The sequence below is a fragment of the Mustela erminea genome, chromosome 16 (genome assembly GCF_009829155.1).
Source record: "Mustela erminea isolate mMusErm1 chromosome 16, mMusErm1.Pri, whole genome shotgun sequence".
Classification (NCBI taxonomy): domain Eukaryota; kingdom Metazoa; phylum Chordata; class Mammalia; order Carnivora; family Mustelidae; genus Mustela; species Mustela erminea.
This window is the reverse complement of record NC_045629.1, coordinates 43,875,242-43,891,989: the sequence shown is the minus strand read 5'-3', so window position 1 is coordinate 43,891,989 and position 16,748 is coordinate 43,875,242. Positions and strand designations below refer to the sequence as shown.

Genomic DNA, 16,748 nt, shown 5'->3' with positions numbered 1-16,748 from the left:
GATCCCGGAACTCCGGGATCATGACCTGAGCCAAAGGCAGTTGCTTAACCAACTGAGCCACCCAGGCACCCCTGTTAAAGAACTTCTAATTATATTCTTACTTGTCTAGAAATAAAGTTTGATGAGTAAAAGTTTAAAAAAGTCATTTTTCTCAAAAAGATTTAACTTCTCAAATGGTTACTTACGTGGCCATTTGCAATGTCTAATAAATCTTTAACCCTACAGCCTCTCGTGGTTCCCACCTCATTGCAGATAGCATCCTCTACAATTAGGTAATTAGCCTTGTAGGATGTCAGTATTTTATAAATATCCTCAGCAGATCGCTTTGAATAGATTTGATAGATCTGAAAGAATATAATTAAAACAGTAATTTTAAAACTTGTTATTTGAAACTATACATTGAGCATTTACTATGACTTAGTATTCGGCACTATCTCTGGAAAATAAAGATATCCACTAAGACTTGATTCCTGCCCTTAAGAAGCTTATGGTCATAATTCATTCATTGTCCACTCTGTATCTTCTTTTGGAGAAATGTCATTTAAGTCCTTTGGCCATTTCCTTCCCAGATTTGTTGAGATATAATCGACATATAACATTTTGCAAGTTTAAGGTGTACAATGTATTGATTTGACACACTTAAATGTGTGGTTTTTTTTAAAAGATTTTATTTATTTACTTGACAGAGGGAGAGACATCACAAATAGGCAGAGAGGTAGGCAGAGAGAGAGAGGGGGAAGCAGGCTCTCCACTGAGCACAGAGCCTGATGTGGGGCTCGATCCCAAGACCCTGAGATCGTGACCTGAGCCGAAGGCAGAGGCCTAACCCGAGCCACCGAGGTGTCCCGGCACACTTCAATGTTGCAAAATGATTACCACCATAACATTAGCGGGCACCTCCTTTGTGTCACATAATTGCCATTTCTTTTTTTTTTTTAAATAAAAACATTTAAGATTTACTCTCTTAGCAACTTTCAATTATATAATACAGTACTGTTAACTATAATCACCATACTAACATTATCCCCAGAACTTATTCATCTGATACCTTGAAGTTTGTAAGCTTTGATTAATATCTCCCCATTTCCCTACCCTCCAGCCCTTGGTAATCACCACTCTATTCTCTGTTTCTGTGAGTTTGGCTTCTTCATACCTTTTTTATATCTTCCATATATAAGGGTATCATATACTTATTTGTCTTTATCTGACTTCTTTCACTTAGCATAATGCCTTCAAGATTCATCCACATTGCTGCAAATGTGCTTTGCTCAATTCCTAATTGGCCTGTCTTTTTATTATTGAGTTATAACAGTTCATACGAGTTTTACTACCATGTACAGAGTATTTTATACTCATTTATACATGAGATAAAATCAGCAAGGTTAAAACATTATTTGACCACTGTCACAAAATACTGAGTGAACAAGAATGCTTAAAACTCATGTCTTGGGGCACCTGGGTGGCTCAGTCAGTTAAGTGTCTGCCTTTGGCTCAGGTCATGATCCTGGAGTCCTGGGACCCAGTCCCATATCCGGCTTCCTGCTCAGCAGAGAGCCTGCTTCTCTCTCTCTTCCTCTGCTGCTCTCCCTGCTTGTGCTCTCTCTGTCAAATAAGTAAATAAAATCTTTACTAAAAACAAATAAATAATCAGGGTGCCTGGGTCGCTTAGTTGGTTAAGTGTCTGCTTTCTGCTCGGCTGGTGATCCCATCATCCTAGGATCAGGCCCTGCACTGGGTTCCCTGCTCCTCAGGGAGCCTGCTTCTCCTTCTCCTGCCTGCCATGCCCACTGTTTGTGCTCTCTTTCTCTCCGTCACAAAAACAAATAAAATCTTTAAAATAAATAAAATAAAATATTCATGTCTTGGTCCCGTGGTGTTTTTCATGATAATTCTGCTGCTCTTGTATGATTGTTAAGTTCTACATTTATTAAATAATAAGGTTTTTCAGTTTTTCTGAAATGCTAACATTGGACTAGCTCTTGCTACCCTTCAGAAAATAATAAAATCACAAATGTTAAGCCCAAAGTACCACATACTATATGCCCTAGAAATACTGAGATTTGAAATCTAGACTGGACAACATCCCAACCTAATTTGATACTCAGCAGCCACCTACTCCATGTTATGGTTGCCGTCCACCCAGCACCTTGAAGTCTGATGTCCACCAACATGAGAGAAATACTCAACTGAATATTCTGTGATAAACAGAAGGCTAATGAACCAAGAGGAAGTTTCTCCCTCATTTTACTTTTACATACATTCCAATGGGAATATCCAGTCTATATCTGTTTATTGTTTTTCACATACATTTTTATTTATTTTTAAATTTTGAGAAACTGTGGCACATTAAAAAAAAAAAAACACCACCTCTCTGCAATGGCAATAATATTACTGATAGGGTTTCTCGATCTCAGCACTACTGACATTTTACACTAGATAATTCATTGCTGGCACAGAGGAAAACAGTTCTGTATATTGCTGGATGTTCAGCAGTATCCCTGATTCACTAGAAGGCTACAGAATTCCTTCTATACTTTTGACAATCAAAATGTCTCTAGACATTGCTGAATGTCCCCCAGGGGCATAAAAGTCCCAGGTTTGAGAATCACTGGCCTAGGAGATTATACAAAGATTAGTCATATGTCATGAATTATAGATAGCATCTAATTCAAATTATATGGTCTTATTTATGGAGTTTGATTTGAATTTTAATTTAACAACAAATTTATTCAGCACTTACTATGTACTAGACACCATAGAGAAAGACAAAGATTTGAAAAAAAAACATGGTTCCTATCCTCATAGTCAAGTCACATAAAACATAAACTCTAAAATGTTTAAATTTAATTAGAACCCAATTAAAAGTCTAACCTAATTATAGGTGATTCTGAAATTCTATATTAGGAAAAGACTAATCATAAGATAACAAAGAAATCCACAAAAAATAAAGTTTAGAAATATGCTATATCCATTCTGTTTAAGCGACTCCACCCTTTCAAAGTACAGCAAATTCTAGTCAAAGGCAGCTGTTGTCTCTAAGGTAAATCACTGCCAGGTAGATCTCTTCATCTCTGACCTCTCCCTGCTTCAATCTGTTTTCTGCTCTGACCATAATTAACTCTCTCAAACAGATCTAAGCATTCCATTCCCAGGCTTATTAAAGGTCTTTGATAATTCCCAAATGCCTCAAGGGTGAGTCTAAATTCTTTAGCAGGTCCTTCAGAATTTGGCTTCATTGTATTTTCTAGTTTCATGGCTATACAAATTTCATAGCTCATGTTACTTTTTCAGCCTGGAATCATAATCATATGCATTCTTTTTCCAAACAAGTTTCTACTAGTCCTTCAAAGCCCAGATCAATGGAATGCCCTTTATGAAGATTTGGATTTTTGTAGCCAGAATTGACTGTTCCTCCTTTTGAGCTCTTCTTTGTATATTCTATGTTTCTGTGTGTGTGTGTGTGTGTGTGTGTATGTACAATATTTAGTATTTAAATAACTATTATCTAAGGTCTACTATGTTTTAGGCATGGTGTATTATCTGTAATTCTCACAACTAAGACGTAAGAACTTCTAGATTCAGATTCAGAAACTTCTCAAAATTAAAGAAATCGGGGCTCCTGGGTGGCTCGGTCATTGAGTGTCTGCCATTGGCTCAGGTCATGATCCCAGGGTCCTGGACTGAGACCTGCATCAGGTTCCCTGCCTAACAGGAAGCCTGCTTTTCCCTCTCCCACTCCCCCTGCTTGTGCTCCCTCACTTGCTGTGTCTCTCTCTGTCAAATACGTAAGTAAAATCTTTAAAAAAAAATTAAAGAAGACACGGATAAAAGGAAAGATATTCTATGCTCATGGATTCAAAGAATCAATACTGTTTAAATGTACATACTACCTAAAGCAATCTACAGATTCAGTGCAATCCCTATCAAAATTCCAATGGCATTTTTCACAACAAACAATCCTAATGTTGTATGGAACCACAAAAGACCCTGAAGAGAGAGCAATCTTGAGAAAGAACAAAGCTGGAGGAATCATGCTAACTGCACACTATATTACAAAGCTATATTAATCCAAACAGTAGGGTTTCAGGATAAACAGACACAAAGATCAATGGAACAAAACAGAGAGCCCAGAAATAAACTCACATATACATGTATGCAAAATACATGGTAAATCAATTTACAACAGAGGAGTCAAAAAATACACTTCGAAAAGGACAATCTCTTCAATAAACAACGCTGGGAAAACTGCAAAGCCACATGCAAAAAGAATGGAACTGAACCCCTATCATACACAATACACAAAAATTAACTCAAATGGATTAAAGTCTTGAATGTAAGACCTGAAACCAAAAAACATCTACAAGCAAACATAGGTGGCAAGTTCTCTCTTTTTTTTTAAGATTTATTTATTTGAGAGAGAAAGAGAAAGAGCAGGGAAAGAGGCAGAAGGAGAGGGAGAAGTCCCCACTGAGCTCAGAACCCACTGCAGGGCTCAATCCCAGGACCCTGAAATCACAACCCCAGCCTAAACCAGGAGCCAGACGCTCAAATGACTGAGCTGCCCAGGTACTCCAGGTGGTAAGCTCTTTGACATTATTCTTGGCGATGATTTTTTTCGGATTTGACAGTAAAAGTAAAGGCAACAAAAGCAAAAATAAACAACTGGGACTACATCAAACTAAAAAGCTTCTGCATAGCAAAGAAAACCATCAACAAAATGAAAGGCATCCTAATGAATGGGAGAAAAGATCTACAAATCATATATGTGATCAGAGATTAATACCTAAAATATATAAAGAACTCATACAGCTCAATTAAAAAAAAATCTGTGGGGTGGCTCAGTTGGTTGGGCACCTGCCTTCGGCTCAGGTCATGATTCCGGGGTTCTGGGATCGAGCCCTGTGTCATGCTTTTCCCTCTCCCTCTCTCCCTCCCCAATGTTCATACCCCCCCCAAAAAATAAATAAAATCTTTTAAAAATCTCATTAAAAAATAGACAGAAGACCTAAGTAGACATTTTTCCAAAGAAGACATACGGATGGCAAACAGGTACACGAAAGGGGGCTCAACATCATTTATCATCAGAGATACACAAATCAAACCATAATGAGATACTACCTCACATCAGTCAGAATGGCCAAGTATCAAGAAGGCAAGAAATAAGAAGTGTTGGTGAGATTGTGGAGAAAAGGGAACCCTTGCACTGTGGGAAGGTAAAGTAATGCAGCCACTAATGGAAAACAGTATGAAGTCTCCTCAAAAAAATTAAAATAGAACTGCCATATCATCCAACAATTCCACTTCTGGATATTTATCCAAAAGAAATGAAAACACTAATCCAAAAAGATACATGCAAACCCATGTTCACTGCAGCATTATTTACAATAGCCAAGATATAGAAACAACCTAAATGTCCATCAATGAATGAATAAAGAAAATGTAGTATATATGTGTGTGTATTTATAAATAGGAAATTATTCAGCCACAAAAAAGAAAAAAATTTTGCCATTTACAACAATACGGATGTACCTTGAGGGTATTATGCTAAGTGAAGTAAGTCAGAGAAAGACAAATACAATATAATCTCACTTATATGTGGAATTTATAAACAAAAACAAAAACATCCAAGCTCACAGATACAGAGAACAAACTGGTGGTTGCAGAGATAAGGGATTAAATGGGTGAAGGGAGTCTACAAACGTCCAGTTACAAAATAAATGTAAAGCATAATGACTATAGTTAATAACACTGTATTGCTCATTTAAAAGTCGCTAAGGGAGTGTATCTTAAAAGTTCTCATTATAAGAAAAAACATTTTTTATAACTGTATGGTAATGAATGTTAACTAGACTTGTTGTGGTAACCACTTTGTAATATATATAAATACCAAATCATTACATTGTACACATGAAACTAATATACTGTTACATGTCAATTATACCTCCATTTAAAAAAAAAAAGAGCTATTGTGGAAATGCAAAAAAAAAAAAAAAAAAAAAAGAAGAAAGAAAGAAAGAAAAGAAAAGAGGCATCCTGGCTGGCTCAGTCAGTAGAGCCTGTGATTTTTGATTTCTTGATCTCGGGGTTGTAAATTTGAGCCCCATGTTGGGTGTAGATATTAGAAGTGCTCAATCACTATATTGTACACCTGAAACTGGTATTACACTATATGTTAATTAAGTGAATTTAAATAAAAACTTAAAAAAAATCTTTAAAAAAAAAGAAACTTGTTCAAAGTCACAGAGCTAGTACATGGCAGAAGTAGCATCTGAGTCCAGGTATTCTAATTCCATAGTCTGCATTCTTACAGTCTAAATTCTATATTGCTATACTATCTCCTTAGCTTAGAGCTTGATTAAAAACCATTATGAAATTCTCTCTAACTGAAAAACAGAATATTTGGAATTCAGGTTCAGTTAGTCACTGCTCTCAGATATGAAGTTAACATTTATATCCAGACTAAACATTCAAATATATTATCTGAATAGTAAAAAATTAGATTATCATCCTAATATTATACTAAGTTATCAGTAACAGCCCATACCAAAACATAAACCACAGTGAGATACAATTTTAGCTTGGAAATACAAAATGCATCAAGATATTAACTGACAGCCTGACTTCCTTCAATAATTTGGTTGAGAACAATGATATTTTCCAAAGAGGACATATCAGTGTCCTCTTGAAACTTTGTGGAAAATTAAAGGTTTCTCCTAGAAACATCAATACTATTCATAAAATAAAGAAATTATTATTTGAATTTTGGTTCTCCCCTTGCTTAAACATACAGCTTTTTAAAAACTAAAGCAAATAAACTCTTTCTTTCTTTTTTTTTTTTTTTTTAATTTATTTATTTGACAGAGAGAGATCACAAGTAGGCAGAGAGGGAGGCAGAGAGAGAGAGGAGGAAGCAGGCTCCCTGCCGAGCAGAGAGCCCGATGTGCGACTCGATCCCAGGACCCTGAGATCATGACCTGAGCCGAAGGCAGCGGCTTAACCCACTGAGCCACCCAGGTGCCCAAATTAACTCTTTCTAAAATTGTTTGGATATTCCTAACTAATCAAGAACATATACATCATTACAGAGCTACACTGAAAATAAAGAGCAATGTTAGAAAGATCCAAACGTGTAATCTAAAATGCCTTACGTTTTCATTTCTCTTGAGAAGATCATCATCATTGTAAAGGGGCAAGCTGGTCACCATCCATCCAGTGCATAATTTAATGGCGCCCATTAACTGTGGACTCCCTGCAAACACAGCTGCAACTGGAGCTTGCCTTCTGTAAAGAGACACACAGATTTACACACTATTTAGATCACTGATTTATACCAACTCTGATATAGCACAAACTCAACAATGTATTGTACATTTGAGTTTCAATGTCAGCTTTCACTTCATTTACAAATTCCTTAAAAAAAAAAAAACTGCGCACTTACTATGTGACAGGAACTATTCTGAATGCTGAAAATACAGAAATTTTTTTAAAGCAGGGATGAAGATGAGCTCCCTGTTTTTGAGAGAGACTGTAAGGACAATAAACATATAGGTCAGGTGGTAATAATACCACTAAAAAATATGCAGGGTATATATAATGACAGGAATTCACTACTTTATATAGTGTGGTCAATTCACTGGTGATAATGTGAATTCTCAAATTTATCGTTCTGCGAATATTAACTACCACAGCCCAAATTCTTCCCAATCCATCCACCTTCCTGCTTCTTCCCTACCTTTACCATATACCTGTCTTCAGATAACACATGTAGTTCTCCACTTTGAACCACGATCCAAAGTCCCAGACAGACGCCACTTACAAAACTAAAAGCAGATCCTGAAGGACTGCTCCAATGTCTTTACTTATTTAATCACTTCCTGTGTTCAACATTATCCTACACAGTCTAGGAACAATGCCAAGCTCTGGAAATAAAAGGCAGCATATAACCACTGTCCTCAGGGCACACCCAGTAATAGGGAAACAAACATGAAACAGGATAATTACACCATGATAATATATATGTCTGACTGCCTGATGCACAATGTTCAATGTTCAGGACCCTGTGCTGGTTTTGAAAATATTGTGATAAATCACAAACCCAGAATCAATTTCCTCTTTTGTTAATAACAATGCAAAGCTATACAGTCAGTGTTCCACAATGGTAAATACAATTCACAGAAAATATTAACAGGCAATAGTTAAGAGTGATCAAAAGGAAACAATTTTTAGACATATGAAGGGTGTATTTACAGCAACAAGACTTTATGATAAGACCAATTCTCATTTCTATAAATCTATTCCTCATTCTAGAAACATTTTTGTCTCCCCCCATATTTTCTTGGCTATTTTTGATAGTGTTTCATTTCTTTTTCATGTTTTAGTTTCTTCTTCTAGGTCTTAAATAATTTCCAATGTAGTTCATTTTATAATGTCTATCTGTGGGGTATTCTAGTCACAAAACGCCTGCAATGATTCTTCTCCCATACCTATGCTCTCGGAGCAAATGCTGGTCTTGGTCATGTGACCTGCTTTGGCCAACAGAACAACATAAAGTGAGCAGAGACTTTAAAAATGCTTGACATTGGGGCGCCGGGGTGCCTCAGTGGGTTAAAGCGTCTGCCTTTGGCTCAGGTCATGATCCCAGGGTCCTGGGATCGAGCCCCACCACCGGGCTCTCTGCTCAGCAGGGAGCCTGCTTCTCCCTCTCTCTCTCTGCCTACTTGTGATCTCTGTCTGTCAAATAAATAAATAAAATTTAAAAAGAAAATGCTTGACATTGGCATCTGTGTTCTCCTACTGCTCTCTTGGTAACTTTACAACCACTACCTTGTGAATGAACCCAGGCTACCTGGCTGTATGATGAGAGACCCATGACCAAGTCAATTCCATCCCTTCAGCTGATACCTTTAGACATATGAGAGGCCATGCCAGGCTACCCAGTCCTAGATCAGCTGGCCCAGACCAGAAGAATCCTCCCCACTTCCCTGACTCAGCTGACGGTCAAAATGGTGCAAAATTACAAACGTTTATCATTTATAGCCACTAAATTTTGTGATAGTCTATTATGCATCAAAAACTGACATAAACAAGTTTTATTATCAGAAATTGCTACAGGTCTGGGGGATCTGGCTGGTGCAGTCAGAAGAGCATGCAACTCTTGATCTCAGGGTCTCATTGGGTGTAGAGATTACTCAAGTAAATACATAAATAAACAAAAAAAATTGCTAGAGGTCTAATTCTGCTGTTCATCTCAAACAACAGCTAATTCTTACTGTATTAGACTGTTTCCTCATGTGTTTTGTAATTTGAGAGCTCATCTTCATGAAGTCTTATTTGTAGGAACCTGTGTAGCCTGGGTTGAGAATATTAACAGATACTCCAAAGCACCCCAGGACCACTTTTTATGATACTTTCTTGACTGGGGGTTTCCTGGATTAAACAAGTATAACTTCAAACTGCAAACCCATGTGAATTCAGATCCAGTGCTACAAATTCAAAGGAAAAACTTTTTTTGACCAAAAGCTGAAGCCAAGGAATACAAGCCTTCTTAACATCTGCTTCTAGCACTCCTGTTAGGTTGTTAGTCTATCCTTTCCCTGATACTGTAACCCTCTGAGGGTCCCTTAGTTATGTGCATGTGTTGGGAGAGGGAAAAGGTGTCTCAGTTATGGTTCCCTGCATCCACTGGCCCAAGACCACATCTCTGGTCCTATGTGAGCATTAAAATGTGCATGGGTATTAAAACTAAAATTTTAAGTTTTGGTAAAGTTGGTTACCAAGACTAGCAATCCACCACTCATCCACTTCCAACACAGGGCAAAAGAAGCATCATCTTGACTATTCAAAGGAATATTTGTTCATTTATACTCCACATTTCTAGGTGTTTGATGGCAAGATCTCAAATTTCAAACTTACAATGCTATATTTTCTTAAGTTTTTTATTTATTTAAGTAATCTCTATACCCAACATGAGGGTTGAACTCACCACCAAGAGATCAAGATTCGCATGCTCTTCTGACTGAGTCAGCCAGGTGCCTCACAATGCTGTATTTTCAGTGAAGAATTCAATTAGAAAATTTGAATTATAGGTCAATCAAAAACTAAATATCCCTAAAAGCATGGAAGTAAAATTCTGAGTTTTATGAGAATGGAAAAGCATTAATTTATTATTTCCTCCGAATCAATTAGATAGCATGCAACAATTTAACAACAGTCTTAAAAGCAGTTCAATTCTTACTTTATCCAGGTCATAAGTTCCACTGTATCTGGGTCATAAAATTCTTGTAGTTCCATTAATTCTGTCATTAATCTTGGAAAAAACTAAAATGCAAAACAAAATTTCCAAAATGTATAAATGTATATAATCATGTATATATCCAGAAAGTTTAAAACCGTTACACAGTATTTCAAAGGACTAAGAGACTAACATAAGACAAACAGTATTTAAACATTTTTCCCAGGGGAAAAATGTCATAGATCTTTTTACTTCCTTCCGGTGAGCTGCTCTTCCCTCTCAGTTACAAATACTCTAAATAATCTATTTTAGGGGCATCTGGGTAGTTCAGTCGGTTAAGCATCTGCCTTCGGCTCAGGTCATGATCTCAGGGTCCTGGGATCGAGCCCCGCATCTGGCTCCCTCTTCAGTGAGGAGTCTGCTCCTCCGCCTCCCTCTCCTCTACCCCTGCCCCCCAACTCAGGCTCGCTCTCTCTCAAATAAATAAATTCTTCAAAGTAATCTATTTTATGTTTAATTTAATGCCTAGACTCAATAAATAATTTTCTCATTACCAATTATCAGCTGTATCTTTCATGCACACACAATTAATTTCAATTAGCTTCATGTTACATTACAATAAACTATTTTACAAATATTTAAATTTTGGAGTTGCCAAAATAATTGTTTAAAAATTCCAGTGTAGTTAACATACAGTGTTATATTCATTTCAGATGTACAATATAGTGATTCAGCAATTTCATATATTACTCAGTGCTCATCAAGTTAAGTGTATTCTTAATCCCTTTCACCTATTTCAACCATTCCCTCACCCACCTCCCCTCTGGCAACTGTTCATTTGTTCTCTATAGTTGAGAATCTGTTTTGTTCTGGTTTCTCTCTTTTCTCTTTCCTTTGTCTTATTTCTTAAATTCCACGTATGAATGAAATCATATGGTATTTGTCTTTCTCTGGTTGACTTATTTCACTTACCATTATACTCTCAAGATCCAACAATGTTGTTGAAAATGGCATGATTCCATTCTTTTTTATGGCTACATAATATTCCATTGTAAATGTATGTGTATGTGTATATGTATATGTATGTGCGTGTATATATATACATATATGCACCACATTTTCTTTATCCATTCATCTGTCAATGGACCCTTGGGCTGTTTCCATAATTTGGCTATTGTAAATAATGCAGCAATAAACATAGGAGTGCATGTACCCCTTTGAATTAGTGTTTTTGTATTCTTTGGGTAAATACCCAGTAGTCCAATTGATGGATCATAACATAGTTCCATTTTTAATTTTTTGAGGAAGCTCCAAACTGTCTTCCACAATGGCTGTACCTGTTTGCATTTCTTTTCTTTCTTTCTTTCTTTTTTTTTTTTTTTAAAGATTTTTATTTTATTTATTTATTTATTTATTTGAGAGAGAGAAAGAGAGCACAAGCAGGGGGAAGAGCAGGCAGGACAGGGAGAATCAGGCTCCCCACTGAGAAGGGAGCCCAATGTGGGGCCCAATGCCTCAATCCTGGGATCAGGGCCCCAGTCAAAAGTAGATGCTCAACAACTGAGCCACCCAGATGCCCCACCAGTCTGCATTTCTACTAACAGTGTACAAGGGATTCTATTGAGGGATTCTATTTTTCCACATACTTGCCAACACTTATTTCCTGTGTTTCTGATTTCAGCTCTTCTGACAGGTGTGAGGTGATATCTCCTTATGGTTTTGATTTGCATTTCCCTGATGATGAGTGATGTTGAGCATCTTTTCATGGGTCTGTTGGCTATCTGTACATCCTCTTTGGACAATTATGTCTTCTGCCTATCTTTATTTTTTTGTAATTTTTAATTTTTTATTTTAAAGATTTTATTTATTTATTTGACAGGGAGAGAGATCGCAAGTAGGCAGAGAGGCAGGCAGACAGAGAGGTGGAAGCAGGCTCCCTGCTGAGCAGAGAGCTCAATGCGGGGCTCAATCCCAGGACCCTGAGATCATGACCTAAGCCGAGGGCAGAGGTTTTAACCCACTGAGCCACCCAGGCGCCCCATATCTTTTTTTTTTTTAAAGACTTGTTTTTTTAGAGATTGAGTGAGCAAAAGCACAGCGGGGGAGGGGCAGAGGGAGAGAGAGACTCTCAAGCAGACTCCCTACAGAGCTTGGAGCCTGACACAGACTCAATCCCAGGACCGAGATCATGACCTGAACTCAAATCAAGAGTCAGATGCTTAACCAAGTGAGCCACCCAGGTGCCCCAGTTCTATATACATTTTAGATACTAACCCCTTATCAGGTACATCATTTGCAAACATCTTCTCCCATTCAGCAGGCTCTCTTTTTGTTTTGTTGACTGTTTCCTTTGCTGTTCAGAGCTTTTTATTTTGATGTAGTCCCAACAGTTTATTTTTGGTTTTGTTTCCCTTCTCTCAGGAGACATATCTAGAAAAAAGCTGCTATGGCTAATGTCAGAGAAATTACTGTCTGTGTTCTCTTCTAGGATTTTTATGATTTCAGGTCTCACATTTAGGTCCTTAATCCATTTTGTGCTTATTTTTGTGTATGGTATAAGAAGGTGCTCCACATTCATTCTTTTAGCTGGCCAGTTTTCTCAACATCATTTTTTTTTTTAAAGATTTTATTTATTTATATGACAGATAGAGATCACAAGTAGGCTGAGAGGCAGGCAGAGAGAGAGAGGAGGAAGCAGGCTCCCTGCGGAGCAGAGAGCCCGATGTGGGGCTCGATCCCGGGACCCCGGGATCATGACCGGAGCTGGAGGCAGAGGTTTAACCCACTGAGCCACCCCGGTGCCCCTCAACATCATTTGTTGAAGAGACTTTTTCCCACTGCATCTTTTTACCTCTTTTGTTGAAGATTAACTGACCATATAATTTATAATTGTGGGTTTATTTTTGGGCTTCCTATTCTGTTCCATTGGTCTATGGGTCTCTTTTTGTGCCACTGCCATACTGTTTTGACTACTACAGCTTTGTAACATAACATGAAGTCTGGAATTGTAAGACCTCCAATCTTGTTTTATAAGATTGCTTTGGCTATTTGGGGTCATCTGCAGTTCCATATAAATTTTAGGATTGTTTGTTCTAATTCTGTTGGTATCTTGGAAAAATGCTGTTGGTATTTTGATAGAGACTGCACTAAATGTGTAGATTATTTTGGGTAGTATAAACATTTTAACAATATTTGTTTTTCCAACCCATGAGCAAGGAATGTCTTTCCATTTCTTTGCGTCATCTTCAATTTCTTTGGTCATTGTTTTATAGTTTTCAGAGTACAGGTCTTTCAGCTCTTTGGTTAGGCTTATTCCTAGGTATCTTGTTATTTTTGGTGTAATTGCACATGGGACTGTTTTCTTAATTTCTCTTTCTGCTGCTTCATTCATTATTGGTGTATAGAAACGCAATGGATTTCTGTATAGAGATTTTGTAGTCTATAATCTTATTGAATTCAATTATCGGTTCTAGCAGGTTTTTCGGTTTTTTAAGATTTTATTTATTTATCTGAGACAGAGAGAGAGCAAGCATGAGCAGGGGAAGGATAAAGTGGAGAGGGAGGGAAAGCAGACTCCCTGCTGAACACAAAGTCATACACAGGACTCAATCCCAGGACCCTGGCTGGGATCATGACCTGAGCTGAAGGCAGAGGCTTAACCAACTAAGCCACCCAGGCACCCCAGTTCTAGTAGTTTTTTGGTGGAGTTTTTAGAGTTTTCTATATATACTATCATGTTATCTGCAAATGGTAAAAATTTTACTTCTTCCTTACCAATCTGGATGTTTTTTTAATTCCTTTCTCTGGTCTGACTGCTATGGTTACGACTTCTAACTTCCAGGACTATGTTGAATGTAAGTAGAGAGAGTAGACACCCTTATCTTTTTCCTGATTTTAGAGGAAAACCTCTCAGTTTTTCATCATTGAGTATGATATTAGCTGTGGGTTTTTCATGCCAAAATACTTCTTAATAATATCACCTATTTATTCAGTAATTTCCTTTGACAATTATAAACTGAATTTTAAAAGCATTAGACTACATGCATCACATGGCATTCTAAAAATGTCTCAGCAGGGCACCTGGGTGGCTCAATGGGTTAAAGCCTCTGCCTTCAGCTCGGGTCATGATCCCAGGGTCCTGGGATCGAGCCCCAATCAGGCTCTTGGCTCAGTGGGAGGCCTACTTCCTCCTCTCTCTCTGTCTGCCTCTCTGCCTACTTGTGACCTCTGTCTAATAAATAAATAAAATCTTCAAAAAAAAAAAGTCTTAGCTCTTTTTTTAATGTTCCTACTGATAAAAAATTAAGCATACTAATAGCACATTTTATGTTGTGAGAGTAGTGTCTCAATATAAATATGCTACACAGACATAAACTTATCAATACCTTGAAGTACATATTAATAATACAAAAATCTGATTTTCTTACCTCTTTCCATAAGCTGAGACCTATTATAGTGGGAACAGCCATACTCAGAATAAGAGCCTAAAACATTGAAAGAAAAATGATTATGGATAAATACATTTCAGGAAGTCTTAGACATTGACTCTATGACCAATGACAGATTCTTACAGTTGTAAAAATTTCAGTCAGAGAAACTGAAGTCAGTGTGGAACCTAGTTCACAGAGTGAGAATAGTGAAGACTAATGAATTTAAGACATAAAGTGAGACATACATGTTTACTATATAAAGGCAGAACATAAAAAAGGGTAACATTTATACTATATTTCAAATAACAAATCAAGGGGCGCATGGGAGGCTCAGTGATTAAAGCCTCTGCCTTCAGCTCAGATCATGATCTCAGAGTCCTGGGATCGAGCCCCGCATTGGGCTTTCTGCTCAGCAGGGAGCCTGCTTACCCCTCTCTTTCTCTGCCTGCCCCTCTGCCTACCTGTGATCTTTGTCTGTCAAATAAATAAATAAAATCTTTTAAAAAAAATCAGTATTTGACACAGGAATTTAAATTTTAAGAGTTTACAAAGGACACTGAACTGTGCTACCTAAACAGCTATCAACAAAAAGATAATGAATTAACACAGGAAAAATAGCCAGTATATATCAATAATTATGCTAAAATAAGAACATACAGGGGCACCTGGGTGACTCAGCGGGTTAAAGCCTCTACCTTCAGCTCAGGTCATGATCCCAGGATCCTGGGATTGAGCCCAGCATTGGGCTCTCTGCTCAGCAGGGAGTCTGCTCCCCCCCCACCACCCCATCTCTGCTTCCCTCTCTGCCTGCTTGTGATCTCTCGCTGTCAAATAAATAAATAAAACCTTTAAAAAAATACATAAAATAAGAAAATATAAATTTCTCTGGAAAAAGACTGGCAAAACACAATATGACTATTACAGAAGATTATTATCTATCACCTCCTTGTCAAAACTTGTTCTTCTTCCATCGTCTCATGACAACCCCACAATCCGCAGTCTCACAAACTAGAGACCTAGGAAATATCTATGATTTCTCCTTCTTCTTTAGTCTCCATACTTAATGAAGCACCAAGTCTTATTAACCTTCTTTTACTATTTTTTTCACTCCAGTATAGCATAGTATTAAGTAAACGGTCTCTGGAGTCAGAAAAACCTAGGTATAAATCATGGTTTCCACATTTATAAGCCATGTGATCTTAGGTAAGTTATTTAACCAGTTTAAGCCTTAATTTTTTCATCTACAAAATACAGATAATAAAACTTGGCCATTAGGGTCTTTGTAAGCATCGAACAGCACATGAAATGTTTTATTTCATTGAGTGAACACTCAATATATTGAAGTTTTTATCACTTCCATCCACCACGTCCAGTACCTGGACAACAGCCTTCTTCTTGGCCTGTTTGTCACCCTTAAGTCTATCCTTCAAGAACTAAAAGCATGAACTGAGAGAAAATCTAAGTCTGACTCTCTCATGAGAGAGATGTATTTTACCCCTCTGCATTTAAATGCATTTACTTTATAATCAGAAATTATATTAAAAAAAAGTTTTTCACAACATCTTTTAACCTCAAGTCATAATATGATTTACTCGTGCTACTTCAATTATATTCAATGTGCTTTCCATTTATATAACTGAAAGAGAAGCAAGTATTTAACCCAAAGTAACAATGACTCACCAACAATACTGGGTGTACAGTTCGTAATCGAAGCCACTTGAAAAGTGTCATCCAAAGTTCAGGAGAACATACACCAAATGCTGCTAACATGCACACATACGGAGTCCAGAGGTATTTCAAACTAGAAAAGACAAAAGGAGTAACATATGAAATATCCTGTGAACGTCATTACTATCTCATTTCTTTTTTTTTTTAGAGATTTTATATTTTGAATTAATTTCTACACCCAACAATGGGCTCAAACCCTCACCCCCCAAGATCAAGAGCCACACGCTCCACCAACTGAGCCAGCCATGTGCCCCCAATTTCTCTTTTCTGAGTTCTTTCCTGCTACCTGTGAAAATACCACAATGTTAAAGGAAAATGAAAATCTTAGCCTCCAAGTTTCAGCAACAAATTGTTATTCA

General features: G+C 37.3%; 1 protein-coding gene across 5 annotated transcripts in view; it reads right to left on the bottom strand.

Annotated features, from left to right (window-relative positions):
• DPY19L4 (dpy-19 like 4) overlaps window positions 1–16,748 on the bottom strand; it is a 71,536-nt gene that overhangs the window by 6,647 nt on the left and 48,141 nt on the right. For 4 of the 5 annotated variants that reach the window (XM_032315449.1, XM_032315450.1, XM_032315453.1 and 1 more), the window contains 5 exons: window positions 16,342–16,462; window positions 14,659–14,715; window positions 10,235–10,317; window positions 7,149–7,281; window positions 186–344 (listed from right to left, as the gene is read on the bottom strand). In XM_032315449.1, the coding sequence (XP_032171340.1) occupies window positions 186–344; window positions 7,149–7,281; window positions 10,235–10,317; window positions 14,659–14,715; window positions 16,342–16,462 (553 nt within the window). The remainder of the gene's footprint in view (window positions 1–185; window positions 345–7,148; window positions 7,282–10,234; window positions 10,318–14,658; window positions 14,716–16,341; window positions 16,463–16,748) is intronic. The other variant, XM_032315451.1, reaches the window with a different exon arrangement.